At 40.9% G+C, this 21,018-nt stretch overlaps 2 protein-coding genes and 1 long non-coding RNA gene across 4 annotated transcripts in view; 1 reads left to right on the forward strand and 2 right to left on the reverse strand.

The window, feature by feature from the left end:
* EPHA1 (EPH receptor A1) overlaps positions 1-1,456 on the reverse strand; it is a 34,661-nt gene extending 33,205 nt beyond the window's left edge. The window contains exon 1 of one of the 2 annotated variants that reach the window (XM_021270164.4): positions 930-1,456. In XM_021270164.4, coding sequence (XP_021125839.3) covers positions 930-1,023 — 94 coding nt within the window. In that variant the 5' untranslated portion in view covers positions 1,024-1,456. The remainder of the gene's footprint in view (positions 1-929) is intronic. The other variant, XM_021270165.4, reaches the window with a different exon arrangement.
* Positions 301-20,188, forward strand: LOC140003380 (uncharacterized). The gene is made up of 2 exons (XR_011811888.1): positions 301-423; positions 20,120-20,188. It is a non-coding gene; the product is annotated as an uncharacterized lncRNA (long non-coding RNA).
* LOC101798308 (olfactory receptor 10AC1) lies at positions 12,782-13,783 on the reverse strand. Its single transcript, XM_021270183.2, has one exon. It carries the CDS (start codon positions 13,781-13,783, stop codon positions 12,782-12,784), a length of 1,002 nt encoding a protein of 333 aa, XP_021125858.1.
* Positions 20,189-21,018: the final 830 nt, after the last annotated feature.

Consider the following 21,018-nt stretch of genomic DNA (forward strand, 5'->3'; position numbering starts at 1 on the left):
AGAACAGTTTAAAAGAGCATTCATCATACAGTGAGTCTGAGATGATCCCACAGATGAGCTGCCAGTTATGACTAAATCCTCTCAATCAAGGGCCAGGAGCAGCAAAGAAGGGGACTGTCCTTGGGACTGAAAAACCATGACACTTCTCACCACACAAAACAGAGACTCAGAAAGAATTCTCTAACAGGAGTTAAGTGCAAGAGGTAGGAAACTGAATGGAGATTTACTCTTCCTCACCTCTCTGTTAAAATTTCCATTCCCCAGACATTTCATAACTACTGTGCAACTGCCAAGATGGAAGAAAAAAAAGATTACTACTTCTAGTAAAAGGGACTAAGTGGAACAGGGAAGGGGAGCAGGGAGTCTTAAAAGAAGAACTGGAAGAAGAAATCGTAAAGCCCAACACTACCTACCAGCCCTGAGGTAAGTGAAAGAAACCACCTTGCCTTCCAAACCTCCAAAAATGACTGTTCTCTTGCTCACAAGGGTTAACTCTCAAGAGGGCTTCCTCAGGAAACTTCAGGGATGTTTTTGAGGAGGGTGGCGGCAATGACTTTATGAGGTTATGTTTGAGCTTGTTATCTGCAACACTTGTGTTTAATGCAAACAGATTCTCTTGGATCACTGGATATGCCAAGGCATTTGTGCTTCATCTTGGTGGGGGTGGAGAGGGAGGGGGGAACCGCATACCTGAGCTCAGTTCACTGAGCCACCAAGAGTCAGAAGCGGCTTGCTCTTCGCCTTCAACCCCCCTACCTATCTGCCTTCCCCATGCACTGCAGTCTCCTGCAGGCCTTCTCCAGCTCTCTCCAGGCAGGCTGCACTGTCCCTGGGTCCCCACGCAAGTAGACCAGGCCCTTTTCCCTGCCCTTTAGCAAGAAGTCCCTCTCGCTCGCCTGCCACCCAAGACTAGCAGGCCCCACACTTACCTTCTTTCCCAGGCACCTCAGAAGGAAGGAGAGCCCAGAAGAGAAGGAGCCCAAGGGAGAGCTCGATCCTGCCAGTCGAGGTCCTCAGCTCCATGCTGGCTGGAGAGGGGGCCTCGATCCCAGCCCCTGCCTGCTCTCCTCGCTCAGGCCTCCGAGCCTCGGCTCCTGCTCGCAGCGCATGAACCTCTCCCACAGCCTCCTGACTGGAGCGCGCACATTGCACAACCTCCCCGCCTGGCCCACAGTTATGATGAAAGATCAAGGCAAGTGGGTGGAGAAGCCTTACTGCCTTTACCTGTTTTAAAGGGGCTGGTCACAGACTTCCCATCTGGCAGGCAAATAAACCCACCTTAAAGGCAGCCACCTTTTTCCTGGGAGCCTCCCTCCACATTTGCTCTAGCCCTGTAAGAGGCTCCCTATTGCCACCTCCCGGGCAGCCCTCGCTACCGTACTTGCTCCTGCTCCGGAGACTCCTTTTCCCGATACTCAGCCTGAAACACCTCGTCACAGCTGCGAGCCATTTCCTCAGCTCCTATGGTTAGTCACCAAAGAGCAGAGCTCAGCGCCTCCCTCCACTCCCCCACCACGAGGAAGCAATAGACTGCGATGGGGTCTCCCTTCAGCCCTCTCCTCTCCAGGCTGAACGAACCAAGTGACTTCAGCCACTCTTCACGTGTCTTCCCCTCCAGACCTCTCACCATCTTGCAGAATTACCATTTTCCTGTTAGTAAGCTCCTCATCGTGGGCAAAGTCTCCTGCTTTTCAGTACAAAAGTCATGTTGAAAGAGAAACTGACCTGGGAGGACTCCCTCTTTCTTCTGGGTAGGAAAACCTCATTTCATTAGTTTCCTACTTGAGGGATGTAAATACAAAATAAATTCCTTTTGTGGTAACTTTTCCACCATTCAGATGTTCTTTCATCACGAATAGCATTCCCTCTCAAATACATCTATTAACCCCTTCCCCATAAAATAGAGATGGCAATGTTCCTCCACTTGCTGTAAGGCTGTGTTCCTCCTGCATTCTTTTTCCTCCTCCCCAAAGAAGAGTGAAGAAAGGACTTTGATGGGTTGCCTAGAGAAGCTGGGGGGATCTCCACCCTTGGAGATGTTCCAGACTTACCAGGGCACAGCTGTGAGCAGCTTGATAGAGCTCTAGAGTCAGCTCTGCTGTGAGAAGGGGCTGGTGCTACAGATCTCCTGAGGTCCCTTGCACCTTAATCTTTCAATGAGTCTGTGATTCTGTAACCACATATTTTAGAAAAACAAAATCTGTCCCAAGAAGCTTGAACACAGATGAAAGAAATGTGAGCTCCTTTCAGAAGAAACAGACAAAATACTGATCTTTACAATTAGCATAATGCAAGAAGTAAAATATCAATAAAAACAATTAAAATATTAGTGTCATTCGAATTAGTTATCTTAAATTTATTCAAGTTTAATCTTGTCTAAAAAGTTTTCTTTTTCTCAGTCTACAGTGCTAAGTGTTGCTATGTTTTCTAAGGAGAAAAAAAAAATGTGTTGCAGATTTTATTCAGTTCCTTAGGCATACCCAGGTTTACAACAGTAGAATCTTTAAAGTACCAAATTTCTGGTGTCAAGAATGTGGGGATTCTCTATGTCTTTTTACTTAGTTGGCAGATACTCAAGGACATTTGATCTAAGCTGATGGGATGTGCAGGAACAGATTTTCTAGGGCTAATTGGAAAAGATGGCCTAAAAAAGATTTATTTTCATCTTCTCTTCTTTCTTAGTGTTGGCTGATGGATGTTAGAAAATAAAGAATTCCAAATGATGAGGGTCAGAAATTCTATGTACAGCTTTGTTATTTTGTAGATTGGATTTTGTAGATTTCATCTACTGTAGCTCCCTCTTAGAATGTGTACAGGGGTAGTTGAAATATTGTCACAGTGGTATACAGTGGTAGTCAAACAAAATATTGTAACAGTAACAAAATATTGTCACAGTCAAACAAAATATGTCACAGTAACAACAAGGTTATAAATGAGTGTAAACACAAAAAAAAGTGGAAAACCCAAATGCCTGGAACTTTACTGATATCTGTGAAAGCTCTGCTGTGTAGCTTTGCCAAGTGTCCTCTGCACCAAACTGCACATCCTAAGGGAAAGAGGAGGAATCTACACAGAGGCTGTACCCAATAAAGTGGAGTACAATCTGGATTTTCCATACAACTCCACAAAGTATTTCATTGATTGGATGCTTTTTCTTGCGCATCGTAATGTTGGAATTTTTATTATTTTTATTTTTATTTTTTTGTAAACTGTTGGACAAAGCTAATTCTCTTAGTGTCTAGTGAAAAACAAATAATAAATAAATAAAAATAAAATAATTTATTTTCAGAATGTCTTTATCTTTACTCCTCCAAAACCTTTTAATAGTCATGTCTTACCAGTGAGCTGTGCATCTCTGATATGCTTTTTGATGGCAAGAGGACAACTGAATCTTTTACACTCACTCTCAGCATTTCTTTGGGTTGATTCTCATCCTCTGTTTCGAGACCCTCAAAGTATTTCTGGATCTCAGGGCTTTTTTTTTTTTTTTTTTCCTTCTGTTTTCCCATGTCCTGTTTTGTGTATTGCTGAGATTAGTTATCTAGGTGGAAAATAGCAATACACAACACACCTGGGCTTTCCTCCTACAGAAATATGGGCTTGTGGTGAGGGAAGTGAGGAGGAATGGTATGCACCACGTCTTGTCTTCATGTAATGTTGGGACAGTAATAAGGCACTCCCAAGACGGAATTAAGATGTGCTTCTTTTGAAATGCAGTTCAGACAGAACTCTTCCATACGTCTCTTTCTTTTTTTTTTTTTTCTGTGTTTGCTTTACCTCACATTTTAGAAAGAGCTATGAATTTCACCACTGTGCTATTAAATGTCCTACTAGATCATGAACAAAACTAAACCTAGAAACAATCTCCTGAGTTCCGGAGTTGGTATCGATTCCCAGACTAACAAAGTATCCCTACATCAGTCAGCCTGTAGTATTGGTATCTTGAATCTGTGCACCTTGTACAGTCTTTCAGTAAGATATGGTAGCATACATATATATAGGGCAACATACATATATATAGGACTCCCAGAGGCCCTGGTCACATTCTGCAACAAGCTTCATTTCAGTATAAAGGAAGAACTAGCTCTGGAGATGCTTTTGGTAGATGGAATCAGGCCCTTGTTCTTTGGCCTTGATTCATTTCTTTTATCCACTATCTCTACAGCTCTAAGAAAAATTCATGACAGCTCTGTAGAGCTCAGGAGACAGTTTTTATGTTTAATTCCCTATAGAGTGTTTGCGTCCCTTCTCTCTTATTCTCACCATCATGACCACAGTTTAATATTCTTGTGTTTTCTTTTTTGCCTTGGAAAACTTTCTGGCTCTACTCCATCAGCAATTATCTTAGAATATTTCAAACAGTTGACTTCAGACAGTCTGCAGAAGATAGATTCCTACCATCTAGTGGTTTCAACTATTAAATTAGTTTTGCACGTGGACTACTTTTCATCCAGAAACTCAGGCCTTTTTAACAGATATTTTATGCTCCTACAAAGGAACACAAGTGACCCTTCTTGATCACAAAGTGATTCTAACTTAAAGACCCGGAGACTTGATTGCATGAGTAGTCAAGCTGGTTTTCTTTCTCCCTTGAGAAGAAAAACAAGGGCAAGGGAACAAATGAAGTTGATAGAGGCAGTGTGTACATCTGGGTTTTGATTTTTATTGCTCATCCCAGTAGAAGCAGGGGACGCTCTCTCACTTTTCTTCCCATATGTAGAGATAAACCCTATCAGAGATGTATAGGATTTTCCTGAACAAGGCCCTGAGTAATCTGGTACCACTTTGGTGTTAACCCTGCCGTGAGCAGATATTTGACCTAGAGACCTCCAGCAGTAACTTCCCCCTTTTTGTGCTTCTTTGATCACTATAAGATAAACAAACGTGTACATGCCACCAGGAATGTAGACAACTCCTTACCTTGGCTTCAATCAAAATGGGAAAGCAGCAGCATATTAATACTTCACCTTATAGAGAAAGCTAGGGGGAATGACTAAACTGAGAATGGAATTTCAGTATCCCTGCATAAAACTCCACTTACTTGTTCATCAGCTACATACTCATAGGTGTTTCTCTATCTATTGATGCTGTAGCTGGAAACCTGATTTGGTACAGTCAAAGTATCTCCACTCGGCTGAACTGCAGCACTTCTGGCTTCTGTCTCTTGATAAACCGCGATAGTACTGGGCTTTCAAAACCGGAGTAAGCTGAATTTCTGTACCACCTGAAAACGAGAAGGACCTTTCTTTTCACCAGAAAACACCTGAGAAAATTTGCCTGCTTTCAAATACTAGTTCTGCTCCCTCTGGTGGTCGAATGGGTGTAGAGCCCTAAAGATCTTGTCCGCCTGAAGGTGGTGTGGCAGGACCAGAGAGGAGCCCGTCTCACCCACCAGGACTACACTTAGTTCAAGGGTGATGCAGTTTTGTCTGATGATGTCTGTGATTTTGTCGTGGTTTTTGTTTGGTTAGTTGGTTGGTTGTTTTTTCCAAGTTAACACTTTTAGTTCACAGTGAGGCCGTGAGAGACTGAAGGACCAGCTGCAAAAAGTAGTATAATAATAGTAATAAAACAACAACTAAGCAAAACATCCCTCTGCTTTTGTTAAGCTGCTACCTTTTGGATACATAAGTGGAAAGCAATCCAAACCCGGACATAATATAGTATGATTCATGTTCTCACTCATAAAATTACCCTAACAGGTACAATTCCAGGGCACAAGAGTTTGTTGCTTTCTAATAGATATTCTAGCATATTATATACTTACAAATTAAAAAAAGTACAGTTCTACATGAAACACTCCTCTTTGAGAACATCTGGTTTCTGAGCATATTTGAAGATATTTATGTTGGTGGTGTTGAGTTTTCACTTTTTTATTACTTCTATTACTGACCCCACAGGAATTAAAAAAAAAAAAAAAAAAAAGCCACAGCATGTTTAAGTATAAGCATAAAACCTGACCTCAGAAAACTTTCACTTCTGTAGAGATGCTTGTGACTTCTTCAAGTAGGTTATAGAAATGAGGAAATGAGGATTATAATCTTCTTAGTAACTGAATCACAGCTGAAATTATGCAAGAATAGTCTCTGCACAACAAGTACATATCTTTCTATTATTTGTTGTTTGTAGATATTTTCTTGATGTTCTTTCCCACTCTCAGATTAATTATGTTTAAGTGAGAAAAAATACCTCACCAAGACTGGAAAAAATAATTACCATTCAAACCATGTAGTAAGCAGACATATCACTAGTCACTTTGGTAGTGTGTTTTTAAATTACTTTTGTACCCTGACATCTGAACATGTGAGCTAATCAAGTTTTTCATTTCTACTTTATTAATAGAAAATTTAAATCCTTTTTTTCTCTTTCAATTTTGCAGTTATCTTTATGGTCCTCTTCTTGACAAATTACAGTTGCCTCAACAATATCAATTCAATAAACTTGTCCTTCTTTCTTTCTGTTGTAGCATAATTGTGATGTTGCAATGCTACAGACCCCTGCTGTCCTTTGAATGAAACAGTTTCCATTGGTCACTGTGTTAACAACCTGTGTTGACCATGAGTGATTTCTTTGTTGACATCAAGAGAAGATACTTGAAACAGACCGGTTGCTCTCTTGCGTGTGGAATGAGAGCATTTGATTGCAATAACATCTTCCCAACTCACTGTCAAATCTCTTCCCAGTTCAAATTCCCACTTGAATTTTGAAGCTTGAAATTCTAATTAAAGCAAAACATGGAAACCAAAATGAATGCTGAAAGCAACTCTAGATCAAAACCACAATAAAACATGACATAGGTTTGGGAAGTCCTGATTTTCAGCAGTGACTAGGCTAGAGGCTGTTGAGCCATCTGGTCTTCCCTCAGATTTATGTACCAATTTTAAAAACAGTTTTATACTTTTGAGCTTGTGCAGATAAAGCCAACAGTACAGTTTAGGTGGGTACTGACCTTCTTGTCCTCACTTTTTCCTGAATTTGTCTGAAAGATACCTGAGCATAACAGGATATTTCTAACCAAGAGCTTTGGGTTAGTGGTACAGTGCTGTAATCATAAATAGTGCCTGCAGTAAGCTTTTTGATCCATATGATTGTAGAAGTGAAACTGATCTGAAAAAATAAAAAAATAAAAAAATAAAAAAAATGCTGGTATGGAGCTTCACCTCATTCCTCAACTTCACTTTGGTCTTCTGATTATGTCCTGTATTCCTGGTTGCTTCCTGAGGTAGTCTACAAAAGGGAACTTAAGGCCTACACAATCACATAGCTGGAAAATAAAAACCTTTTAGATTCTAAATATGTATCTCTCTCTATATATATATATATATTCTTGCAGAGGAGGTCAGATTACTTATGCTTTTTTATTACTTATTTGCCTGTTTATAGGAATGTAGACTTTATTTTTGATATAAGATTCTATCAGATTTCATATGCTGGGTAAATAATTTCATACAATAGAACAAAGCAATCTCAGGCAGGGTTCATCTGTTATTTTATAGGTCTATAAATATGTGCAAGAGATACTTCTGTAGCATTCTATATTTTGTCATAGTAAATTCAATATGACTATCACCCTTGGCACGCTGAATGATAAACATAATGAAAACATGGGTCATTTCTCAATACACAAAATCATCATTTTTGACAGCCCTTCACCTTCATGGCATTAGAGTCCATTTCTGGGTTTAATACTATCCACACATTCATTTACTTTGGCTGCAACTCTGTTGTTGCAAATAGCTGTATTAATTTCACCTTGATATTTTCCTCCTGCTTCAGATCAAAGGACAAGGGAAGTTGTTTGGGTAACCATAGGATTATCTTCAGTTTGCTAAGCTTTTAAAGAATACAAATGAAGGGAAGCTGGTGGACTCACTTCCCATGTAACCCAAGATGGATAAGCTGTGAAAACATGCCTTGTCCAGGGGAGGTGATTATGCTGAAAATTATTCCGTGTTCCTTGAATTGGATTTCCAGCAAAATTTCAACTTCCCTAGCCCATAACAGAAATACATTTCTATAGTAAACTTTTGATATTTAGACTTCTAGTAAAATAATTAAATATTTTTTAATCCAAATATATATAATATTTCTAGGAGACTGAATATTTAGAGGAACAATTTTTAAGAAATCAAATCTATCATAGAATCACACAATAATTAAGGTTGGAAAAGATCTTCAAGATCATCTGGTCCAACCATCACCCTACTATCACCTACACCCAATGTCACTCACTAAACCATGTCCCTAAGCACTACATCCAACCTTTCATTAAACACCCCCAGGGATGGTGACTCCACCACCTCCCTGGGCAACTCATTCCAATGCCTAACCACTCTTTCTGAAAAGAAATTTCTCCTAATTTCCAACCTAAATCTCCCCTGGTGCAATTTGAGGCCATTCCCTCTTGTCTTATTGCTAGGTATCTGTGAGAAGAGGCTAATCCCCAGCTCCCCACAACTTCCTTTCAGGTAGCTGTAGAGAGCAATAAGGTCTTCCCTGAGCCTTCTCTTTTCCAGACTAAACAACTCCAGTTCCCTCAGCCACTCCTCACAGGACTTGTGTTCCAGACCCTTCACCAACTTCATAGCCCTTCTCTGGACATGCTCCAGGGCCTCGATGTCCTTCTTGTAGTGAGTGGCCCAAAACTGAACACAGTACTCAAGGTGCAGCCTCACCAGAGCTGAGTACAAGGGGATGATCACCTCCCTGGTCCACACTATTCCTGGTAAAAGCCAGGATGCTGTTGGCCTTCTTGGCCACCTGTGCACACTGTCAGCTCATGTTCAGGCGAGCATCAACCTACACCCCCAGGTCCTTTTCCTCTGCACAGCTTTCCAGCCACTCTGCCCCAACCCTGTAGCATTGCATGAGGTTGCTGTGGCCAAAGTGCAGGATCCAGCACTTAGCCATGTTGAACCTCATCCCACTGTCCTCTGCCCATCAACCCATCCTGTCCAGGTCCCTGTGCAGGGCCTTTCTATCCTCTGGCAGATCATCACTTCCTCCTAGCTTGGTGTCATCTGCAAACTTACTGAGGGTGCACTCAGTTCCCTCATTCAGATCATCAATGAAGATATTAAAGAGGATGGGCTTCAGCCCCAACTCCTGGGGAACACCACCAGTGACCGGTCGCCAGCTGGATTTTATTCAGTTTCCCACTACTCTCTGGGCCCAGCCATTCAGACAGTTTTTAACCCAGCGAAGAGTATACCTGTCCAAACCATGGGCTGCCAGCTTCTCCAGTAAAATACTGTGGGAGACCATGTTAAAGGCCTTGCTGAAGTCTAGGTAGAATATGTCAACAGCCTTTCCGTCATCTACCAGGTGGGCCACCCAGTCATAGAAGGAGATGAGGTTGGTCAGTTAGGACTTGCTTTTCCTGAACCCATGTTCATTGGGCCTGATCCCACACCTGTCCCACATATGCTGCATGATTGCATTCAAGATGAATTCTGTTCCATCACCTTTCCTCGCACCAAGGTTAGGCTGACAGGCCTGTAGTACCCTTGGTCCTCCTTACTACCCTTCTTATAAATGGACGTCACATTAGCAAGTCTCTAGTCATCTGGGACCTCCCCGGATGTCTTATCTGTGTTGTCAGTAAAGCATGACAGTGAAAAAAAAAAAAAAAAAAAAAAACATCTCTGAAGTACTTTCTTACATGTAAGTGAAAGTACCTCTTTTGTATGCACCATTAAAGGTACTGGGCCTCAAATACTTCGAGTGTTACTGAACATCTCTGCCATCACATCCAAACCCTTTTCAGTTTTGAACACATGGACAAAACTGATGTGATTTCACGAGCCGTAAAGGTTAGGAGCTTAAAGGCTGAGCTCTGGTGCTCAACTACTAATGAGATCTTTGTACTCATCCAATGCTTTGCTCATGGCAGCCTTGACAAAATTAACTGCAAGAATGAATACTGTTTTTATGGTCATGAAAACCATGAAGGGAAGCTTAGATAAATATGCATTTATCTAACTCTGCACTGCCTGATTGGATCCTGTTATTCCCTGTGAAGTTCTGAAAAGGATTTTAAAATCCTCATTTTCTTTCTGTACTCTGCTCTAGCTCAAGGTTTTTGTTGTCTTACTTCACTTGGGCACTCTCAAGCCCTCAGCATACAGTGTTTTGGGTCAACAGGACTGAAACAGACATTTGTAACATTGGTGGAGGGAGAGGGGTGTGGAAGGGACATCAGGTAGCTCCTGGCATCAGAAAAAACAACATTTAAAGAGAAAGTGATTCTGATGTCTCATATACATTCTTGCTGTCCTTACATCGTAAGCTTCCCTCCTACCACTCATTCTTGAGTCCTTTCTACAGGTCCGTACAGGAAAGCCCAGCATTCAACACAGCTGAGCACTGAAGAGGGGTTGAGGGTGCTGTGAATCTGTGTGGGCATACTGGTGGAGGTAGGATGGGGCATAGTCTTGGGCTCTGAAATATCTCCTCATTCTATTCATCTACAAGGACACTAGGTAAAGACATTGTCTTCACAGGAATTCTCTACTGTTTATTGTGGTTCTGATATATATCTCAAAATTACAGAGGTGAGAGTCTAGCATGGGTGCTGTTTCAGTCATGTTATCCCTCCTAAAGGCACCATCCATATCCTTACAGTAAGGACAGGTCTGCTGAAGTGCCCCTGATCAATAACTGTCCACAAGGAGTAATTCTAGCTTAAGACACAGTCCTGCTATCTTCTCATAACTAGAAGCAGACGACATTTATATCTCTGTTATTCCATCCCTACAACTGCCAGAAATATGTGAGGGCCTCTACCAATGTTCTTAACATTTTAACTGTAGTGTTTCATCTCTTTAGTTTTATTGCCAGGTACACAAGCATATCAATACCTCCTAAAAAGCAGGATAGAAACCTCTGCCATAGAATTTTACTAATCTCAGAAGGGACCTCTGGAGGTCTCTAGTCCACCCCACTGCTTACAGCCAAATTAACTTCAAAGCTTGATTTGACATGACAGAATTTGAATTTAAGGCTTCAGTTTTGTCTCACACTCATTACAATTATTTACTGTCTTTAAATCCTTTAATAGTGTTGTAGTAGGAGGATGGTTGGACCAGATGATCTGAAAGGTCTTTTCCAAACTTTATGATTCTATCATTTGATTCAAAGCACTTTTGTAATGTATTTATAAAGTACTTCTTTATTGAGTAATACTGTGCTTTTATTGAGATCCTCCCCTTCTCATTTTTGAAAGACCTAGAAGGTGATAAAATGTTCACTAATAATTTGATCATTTTAAATAATGCTGCTGAAACTTTGCTCATAGCAGTAACTAGGTATTCATTGACATGAGAGTCAACATTTTGTTAATATTTTAGCCTGACTAGACTGTCGAGTTAAAGACACCTTTTAACTTGAGCTTTAAATTTCACATTTCTCTTTTGTTAGATAGCTCCAAGTTAATTTATTCCATTACAATGCAGGTTTTATGTTAGTCAAGTCCACTTATCATAATTTTTATGACCATAGCTCAGAGAAAGGAAATATCATTCTGCTCCCTCAATTTGACAACAGGGAGATTTAAGGGCAATTGGCTGCTGAATTACCTTTGGATTAGACAGAGAGAAAAAAGCAAGCCTTTTTTTTTTTTTCTCCTTAATAATCTTACAGTAAGAGGTGAGATCTGAATCATAGAGTCTGTTTGGTGCTTTAAAACATGATGCGAATTGAAGTATTAAATAAAATAATGAAGTTGATTTTTCACCCCTCTTCCTGTCCAAAACTGATTTTGTCCTTATTTGTCTGAATCACCCTGTCCTGTCTACATGTAGGAAACACACAAAATAACACTGCTGTGCACATTTCAGACTCTTATGTCTGCTGCAGTCCAGCATTATGCTGGAACTCTCACTAGTTTTATTAAATAAATGACAATACTTGCAGCAATGGTATTATTAGACTTAATGCTGATAGATTTTAACATTAAAATCTAGGCATCCTTAGGCATCCTTAGTTATATGGTACAGCCTTTCCTGATAGAAGTCATATAATATCGGTATATGAGCCTTTGTGTTTCCATAGGAACAACACAAACCTAAAGTATCTTCCTGTAAAAGGAAAGATCTTTCCTGTTAAATGGGCATAGGAAAGTCATACTCATCAAATCCATGGCACTTTCATTTTCATTATCTAAAATAATTCAAAGTAAGATGAGTTTACACTGATGATCTTTCCTTCATGTGATGGAACGTTAGAAGTGCAGTCTTTCAATAAATTTGGAGAAACCATAGTTTAATTTCTATTTCATTCAAAGCAGTGGCTTTCTTTTTGTAACCTTCTAATAATGGGCTTCATGTTTTTTGTTTTGTTTTGTGTTTTTTTGTTTGTTTTTGTTTTGTTTTGTTTTGTTTTTGTGCTGGAAGACTTACCAGTGTAAAAGTATTTATTGACTTTCCAGTTTCTACTTTCATCTTGAAAGATAAATAATGAAAAGAATACAGCAGCTGTAAATAATTTTGTGTTGATGTTTTGAGTGTGCTGATATGACTGTAAATGTGTGCATGGGCACATACGTGATCACAAAAGTCAGACCAAAAACTGATGAAAATTCTTCTTCCTTACAAATTGGTAGAATTTCCCTGTAGGTAGGTAGAGACTTTTTTTTTAGAAGCAGAGAAGTCATTTTGTCATAAATGTATCAATGCATGTTGAATTCTGCCTGGATATTTGTTGTAGTGACATCTATAGAGAATCTGGTCCTAACCTGGTTATGGGGCTGTGTTTCCAACAAGCATGTTTATTCTAATAAAATTTACCACACACCTGTCACAGCCCTGATAGTATCCGAGTTCATCTGAGCTCCTCTCTTCCTCCTAAACATTTTCCTCATAGCCCCTCTGATTTCCTTGTTCCTCAGGCTATAAATAAGGGGATATAGCAATGGAGTAATGTTGGTGTAGACCAGAGAAACCATCTTGTCTTGAGCTGGTGAGTAACTGGATTTAGGACGAATGTATATGAAGGTGGCACATCCATAGTGCAGCAAGGTGATGGCCAAGTGAGAAAAGCAGGTGGAAAAGGCCTTACTCCTTCCCAGGGAGGAGGTGACATGTAGCAAAGCAGCAGCAATACAAACATAAGAAGTCAGGATTAGGAGAAAGGGGAGCAGCAGGAGAAGCACACAGGCAGCAAGCAGAGGCAGCTCAGGGGTGTAACTCTGAGTGCAGGCCAGGTGCAGCACAGCAGGGACATCACAGAAGAAGTGGTTGATTTGATGTGACTGACAGAAAGGTAAGCGGAAAACAGCCACTGTCAACCCCAGGGCAACAGCAAAGCTTCCCAGGCAACATGCCACAGCCAGCCTGAAGCAGAGCCCCTCATTCATCACTGCTATGTAATGAAGTGGCTGGCAGATGGCAACATAGCGGTCATACGACATGGCTACCAGGAGGAAGCATTCAGCCCCACCAAGTGCCACAAAAAAGTGCATCTGTGCAGCACAGCCAATGAAAGAAATGGTGCTGCCATCCACTACTATCAGGCTGAGGAGTGCCTTCGGGACAATGACTAAGGTATAGCAGAGTTCAATGACAGAGAGCTGACAGAGGAAGAAAAGCATGGGAGGGCGGGAAGGCTCCATAACCACTGCTACGAAGATCATCACATTCCCTGCCAGTGTGACCAAATGGACAATTAAAAAGATAAGGAAGAGGAAGACCCGCAGACAGAACAGCTCAGAGAAGCCAAGCAGGAGGAACTCCATGGTTGCATCAGTGCTCTCATTGTCCCTCTCCATGCAGCCTTCACATGGCATCTACAGAGAGAGAAACAGAAGGGAGATAGTTGAATTTGACCTGATGCCTGGCAATCAACTCCATGAAGGAAAAAATGTTGCAATAGTGTAGAACCAGTATAGTAAAACTCATTGTGAGACTTTGTGTGGAGAAAAGTGATCTTGTTTTAAAACAAAACTCATTTCATTTGGTCATATTCACACACTTTCACACCCTTATTCTAACAACCACCAAGGTACTTGTGCCCAAATAGTCTGCTCAGGATTCTTTGCCATGAAACTGATGGTAAAGAATATCATCTGTTAGGTCTTCATCACTTCTTCCAAATTGTTCTTAGGTTTATGACTGTGACCTTGATGGCCTACTAATCTAGCTGCTATCAATATCTAGGTGCCCTTCTTTCAGACATTCTTCTGCTGCTCCTTCAGGAGCTTCCACTCCCAGGCAGACCCATTTGTCCTCTGCTCACACCAATATTGCAGTTCTCTACATCTGTGCTAGGAATATAAAAGGACAAGCAGACAGTGGGCTGGAGCTTCTGCTCTACAATCTGACTCCAACTAAAGGAGATTTCAGGTGTTCACTGACTGACTCCTGACTTCCCCACGGTGGATTTGTCTCAAAGTTCCTAGTGAAATGGAGTTTCAGACAGAAGAGGTCAATGACTAAACACGAGGATTACAAAATCTGAGATGATATTTTGTCTATTTATATCTTTTTGCCTGTCTCAGGCTTGTGGCATCAGAGTAACAAACACACTTCCAAAAAAAACCCAAAGATGTCCATGGCAACATACTTTGTATAACAATTTATTTATTTATTTTAATACAAATCTAATATACTGGACTTGGAGGGAATGCTTGTCACAAGAAGAATAAAATGTTTCTAGAAATATGTAGCAAACCTCCTGATGCTGAAAAGATCTATTAAATATAAGGACATAGAGAGCAATATAGTAATAAATTACATATAATGTTCACGGGTGAGTAGTGTTCACTGCTCATGTGCACAGCATGTAAAGCAATATTTATTACAAGGAATAATTCTGATTCTTTCTACACTTTACTGTAAATCACTAATAAGACCAGATTCTTTGAAGACTTCTCACATCAAAAATCTATCAATATTTAAATATGAAAGAAGTTAGAAATTACATGAAATGTTCCAATGCCATTAAGAGCAAATAGAAAAAAATTGAAGTTGAAAAAAAAATGCTAGTTGGAGAGAGGGATTTTCCTGAAAAGAAGACATTTCCAGAAAGAAATTATCAATAAAGTTGAGGAAGTGAATCTGATAAGCCTACACACCTTTGCACAATTCAAAACATCTGGGAACTCAGGCAAATAATGAAAACATCTACAGTTATATAACCTAGTGTGCAAAGCTAGGAATAAAATCTCTGCTCTGGAGCATAAAACGTATGCACAATAGCTATTCTAAACAGCCTGCCTATAAAGCTTTCATGACACTTCATGTAAGTAGGAGCTCTTGACAGAGAACAAGAGATCTGACTCAATCACTGCAGACCAGCTGGGGCCCCCGGCACTCCAGGTGCTAAGACTTAAAGAGTATTCTACTAAACACAAGACAAAGGAGTGGAGAGAAAATGTTTCCCTTATTTTCATTTGGAGCTGATCACTTCAGCGACAACATACCTTCTCAGGGTTAGAAGATAAGAAAATATAGACTTCTTCTTCTTGATGATGTGCCCTGTTCTGTCTGGGCTGACTGGGTTTCTCACCCAGTCTGGAGTCCCTTTTGTTGTGAGTGTTCCCTAGAGCCAATGTTTTCTTTCAGCATTTAATAATCATAATCTCTTCTCTTCCACAAGATGGACTTCCTTATATATTTTATAACACAGAGGTCTTTTCTCTTCACCACTGTCTCTGCCCTCCTACATGAATGACAGGCAGTTCTATTCCTCCCAAGGAAAGGGGGGTTGCAGTTTTTCTGTAAACCAATCAACAAGATGTAGGTGAACCTTTAGAGGAAAGCGTCCTCGCTGAGGGTTGTTGCTGCTTCCACCAAAGCAGCTGAAAACAACCGATTATTTACTGGGCTGATTTGTACCTCAAATAGAAACAATTTACCTAACAGAATCCACTGCTGCTCTTTAAAATCAAGAGAATGTTTAAACCAAACTCACACTTAAAAGCAAAGTAAAACAAATACAAAAGCTTCAAAACAGCCTCTGGAACTATGTGTGGGATTTTCACCAGTTCATACAATCCATTATTTCGTACTGAGTCAGATGAAATCACTGTTCAGCAATGACTGAGATTATTCAGATCGGGTTTATATTTATTGCCATTGCTACATTAATTCCTGGTCATTTGCAATGAAATCAATAAAGAAATCTGTAGGCTCATGTAAGCAAAGAGAGGCAATGTCAACATTTTTGACCGGCAAAATGGAAGGGATCTCCATTAACATAGCTTGGCATATATAGCATATAATTATGGTACATTAAGATTTTTCTGGAGACATGATTTAGAGAAAATCTACAATGAAAAAACATTCTTCTGTAGTATTTTATGGATATGGCATGGTCAGTTTGAGACAAAACTGAGACAGTATAATCTAGGGACTGACTATTGGGAGCTTTGTAGAGAAAGACCTTCCAGTAGAGAGCAAGATGAACATGACTGAGGAAGACAGCATGAAGACTAGCCACATACTGGGCTGCAGTAACAAGACAATGACCAGGAGGTGAAGTGAAGTGATTATTCCCCTTTGTCTGGCACATATGAGATCACATCTTGAACAGTGTCCACTGTTGCAGTCCTCCATACAAGAGATATTACAATAAAATCAAGAGGAGCACATGATGTCCAAGGAGATGCTGCAGAAGTTAGGTTTGTTCAGCTTGGTGAACAGGAGGCTGTCCTGGTTTTGGCTAGGGTAGAGTTAATTTTCCTCCTCGTAGCTGGTATTGGATTGAGGATGATTATAATGTTGATAACAAACGGATGTTTTAATTGTTGCAGAAACACTAAGCCAAGGACTTTTCAGCTTCTCACACCACCCTGACAGTGAGGAGGCTGGGGGTGCACAAGGAGCTGGGAGGGGACAGAACCAGGGGGTTGCAAAGGGCTGTGTAGTGCTTAGCTGCCTGCGGAGTTAAACCCCAACAGAGGCCAAAGGGGGATCTAAATGATGACTTCAGCTAGTCGTTGTAGGACTAAATGGAAAACAGAGCCAGAACCCGCTCAGAAGGACATGGTGAAATAGTTGAACACTGGAACAGATGCCCCAAGAAATGGATATCTAACATTTGGATAACGTTCACAAATCACCTGGACAAGGCTGTGAGCAACCTGATATAGCTCTGGAGCTAGTTCTGCTGGAAGCAGGGGGTTAGTCTAGAGACCTCCAGAGGTCCCTTTCCACCTAAATCTTTCTTTGAGTCTATGACTTTTTTCCACCTTCATCAGACTTCCAGTATGGACAGGATCAGAAAGAACTGTGTATACCTGGGGAGCTTTACTGTCACAAGTTGAAATACTTGTGGAGTTCCTCAAAAGCAAGTAACTGGAATTCTGTAGTGTCACAATTTTGAAATAGGACAGAACTTGAAATAGGACTTTTTGAAATAGGACAGAAATGTTTCATAGATAGAAATGTTTCATAGGACTAGGATAGAAATGTTTCATAGGACTTGAAATAGGACTTTTTGAAATAGGACAGAAATGTTGTGCCGATTTTCAAGAAGGGTCAGAAAGAAGACCCTAGCAATTACAGGCCTGTCAGTCTCACATCAGTGCCTGGTAAAATCATGGAGAAGATGGTTCTCGAACGTATTGAGGCGCACCTGGGGGACAAAGCAGTCATTGGTCCCAGCCAGCATGGGTTTGTGAAGGGTAGGTCCTGCCTAACTAACCTGATTTCCTTTTATGATAAGATCACCCGTATGGTGGACCAAGGGAAACCAGCTGATGTGATTTTTTTGGACTTCAGCAAGGCTTTTGACACGGTTTCCCATAGGATCCTACTGGACAAAATGTCCACCATACAGCTAAATAAAAACATCATACGATGGGTGAGCAATTGGCTAACGGGCAGGGCCCAAAGGGTTATGGTGAATGGGGCTGCGTCAGGCTGGCGGGCGGTCACCAGTGGGGTCCCTCAAGGCTCCATTTTAGGGCCGGTACTTTTCAATATTTTTATAAACGATCTGGATGTAGGAATAGAAGGCATTTTGAGCAAGTTTGCTGATGACACCAAACTTGGAGGAGTTGTGGACTCGAATGAGGGTGGAAAGGCCTTGCAGAGGGATCTGGATAGGTTGGAGAGCTGGGCGATCGCCAACCGCATGAAGTTCAATAAGAGCAAGTGCCGGGTCCTGCACCTGGGACGGGGAAACCCTGGCTGCACGTACAGACTGGGCGATGAGACGCTGGAGAGCAGCCTAGAAGAGAGGGATCTGGGGGTCGTGGTAGACAACAAGTTGAATATGAGCCGGCAGTGTGCCCTGGCAGCCAGGAGGGCCAACCGTGTCCTGGGGTGCATCAAGCACGGCATCGCTAGTAGGTCGAGGGAGGTGATTGTCCCGCTCTACTCTGCGCTGGTGCGGCCTCACCTCGAGTACTGTGTGCAGTTCTGGGCACCACAGTATAAAAAGGACATGAAACTGTTGGAGAGTGTCCAGAGGAGGGCTACGAAGATGGTGAAAGGCCTGGAGGGGAAGACGTACGAGGAACGGCTGAGGGCACTGGGCCTGTTCAGCCTGGAGAAGAGGAGGCTAAGGGGAGACCTCATCGCAGTCTACAACTTCCTCGTAAGGGGGTGTCGAGAGGCAGGAGACCTTTTCTCCATTAACACCAGCGACAGGACCCGCGGGAATGGAGTTAAGCTGAGGCAGGGGAAGTTTAGGCTGGACATCAGGAAGGGGTTCTTCACTGAGAGAGTGGTTGCACACTGGAACAGGCTCCCCAGGGAAGTGGTCACTGCACCGAGCCTGTCTGAATTTAAGAAGAGATTGGACTGTGCACTTAGTCACATGGTCTGAACTTGGGTAGACCTGTGCGGTGTCAAGAGTTGGACTTGATGATCCTTAAGGGTCCCTTCCAACTCAGGATATTCTATGATTCTATGATTCTATGATAACTTAAATTCCATATTTGTATTTCATCATTTTTTTGCTCTTTTTAAAACTTGTCATTTAACTTGTGAAACTAAAGCCCGACAGTGGAATCTATCCTCCTGTGTCTCTCATTTTGTTTCCTTTACTTTCAACTTTTAAACATTTTTTTTTATTATTATTTCAAATTCTTCCCCTACACTTCTTCTGTTTAAATGTTGTAAACAATTTAGGGCACAGAATGTCCTTAAAGCATTTACAAAACTGAATTTCAAATCTGGATGGAAATTCTAGATACTATTGTATAATATCCAATAAAGCCACAACCCTGGAAACTCTGTCTGTTGCGTGCCAGTCTTTGATGCTGTAACTGGAGTAAATGCCAGGAGCTGGTTATTTTATAATTCTACTTGGCAAATAAGTGGAAGTAAATCTTTACAGTATAGCATCTGTTTTAGTCAAATGCTTTGCTCCCTCTACCAAGTTCTGTGAAAATTCCAGAACATCAGCTGATTAGCTTATGTATAGTTTCATTTTGTGTTATAAAATAAAATTCAGTGTTTTGCATGTTATTTCTTTCTTTATATTTATGCTTTTCTCTAACTGAAACTGCAGGAGAAATTCTGCTACCTCAGTAACAATGTAAAAATAATTACAAGGAACTATTTTGAAAAATTGTTTCCATCTTTCTCATATTCATTTTGCACTTTTCTGCTGATACACTAGAAGAGAAACTAGGTGAGTAAGCACATACCCAGGAACCAATACCACATAGTCAGCGGTAATATGCACTATTTTTTTAATACAATGTTTGGCCTTACACTAAAATATGTAAGGCAAATTATTGTTTCAGTTTGTGTGTGTGCAGATAAGCTGTCAGTTATTAACATGCAACTTACCCCTCCCTGCAATGTTTCAACAAACACCTACACATTACCTCTAAAGCATGGTTCACTGACTGAACAGGGGAGCATTACCTGGAATTAGGTACGTATGCCAGTGCCAGAATGCACTGCAACAAGACAAACAGCTTGCAGGAGAAGAAGAGAATATGCATGACAGAGTGGCTCCATACTTCCTCCTCTAGCCCACATCTTTCAGGTTCCCAGCATTTTCATTGCATTGGCTTTGCCAAATTCATAATAGATTAATAAAACCTGCACGTTTGCATGCCTTGAGTCTGGAGCATGTTAAAGTTATGCACCTTCTTACTGCAGAGTTTGGCCCCATTCTCCTCCCCCTCATTCTCTGTAGCAATATTTGTGATTTTTTTCAGTATACCTTCAAGGCTTTGGGACTGGCCTGCCTTAGCCCAAATTTGTATAAAGAGTTTCTTGGAATCCAGGTATGGTTAATGAATCACATAATATCTGTTTCTATCAACAATTGCAACATACTTCAGAGGATGTTCCTGTCCATCTTCAGAAAAACAAGCAACACTGGGCTTGCCTACCCTCTTCTATGAATCATCAGCCTGCTCTGAGAAGGACAAGAAAAATGATAAAGTTGCCAGGTGAGCATTACTTGTGTTCACAAGTAGAAGCTTGTGTTACTCAGAAAAATTATGGTGACTTATCTGACTAGATAAATTAAGGCAGTTTTAAGGTGAGTTTCTTGAATTGGTTTTGGCGAATAATGAAATGTAAGATTCACTTTAATGGTAATCTGATGTTCGTAATGTGAAAATAAATATTAGTATAATTTGAGAAAGTGCATTTGTGACCGAGTAAGGCTGATTATGATCAGGGTGTATCTGAGCCAGGTTCTGGAAACTGCAGCTCTTGAAAGAAATTTTTTAACATGTAGTGGATCCCCATTCTATAATCAAGGGAAGTCAATAAAAGTCACAGAGGCAAGGCATTTAAACAATTACACATAGACTTTAGGACAAACAGTGTTTCTTCATTTCTGTAATACACAGAGCTTTCCTGGAACTGGGAACTGAAAAGTAGGATGACTGATAGTAATTTGCCTTTATGAAAAAAAGCATCACCTTGCTCCCATTGATTTTCTATTGTTTGGCTTGGTAAACACTACCAGGGAACTCACTCTGGAAAAAATATTAAACCACAAACCAACTGATAAAAATAATAAAAATAAATACATAAATAAGGGTAGACAGCCTGGTGGCTGACTTCTCTTGGTTTGTTAAAGATGGGGTGTCTTTTTCACTTC

The sequence above is a fragment of the Anas platyrhynchos genome, chromosome 1 (assembly GCF_047663525.1).
Source record: "Anas platyrhynchos isolate ZD024472 breed Pekin duck chromosome 1, IASCAAS_PekinDuck_T2T, whole genome shotgun sequence".
NCBI lineage: Eukaryota > Metazoa > Chordata > Aves > Anseriformes > Anatidae > Anas > Anas platyrhynchos.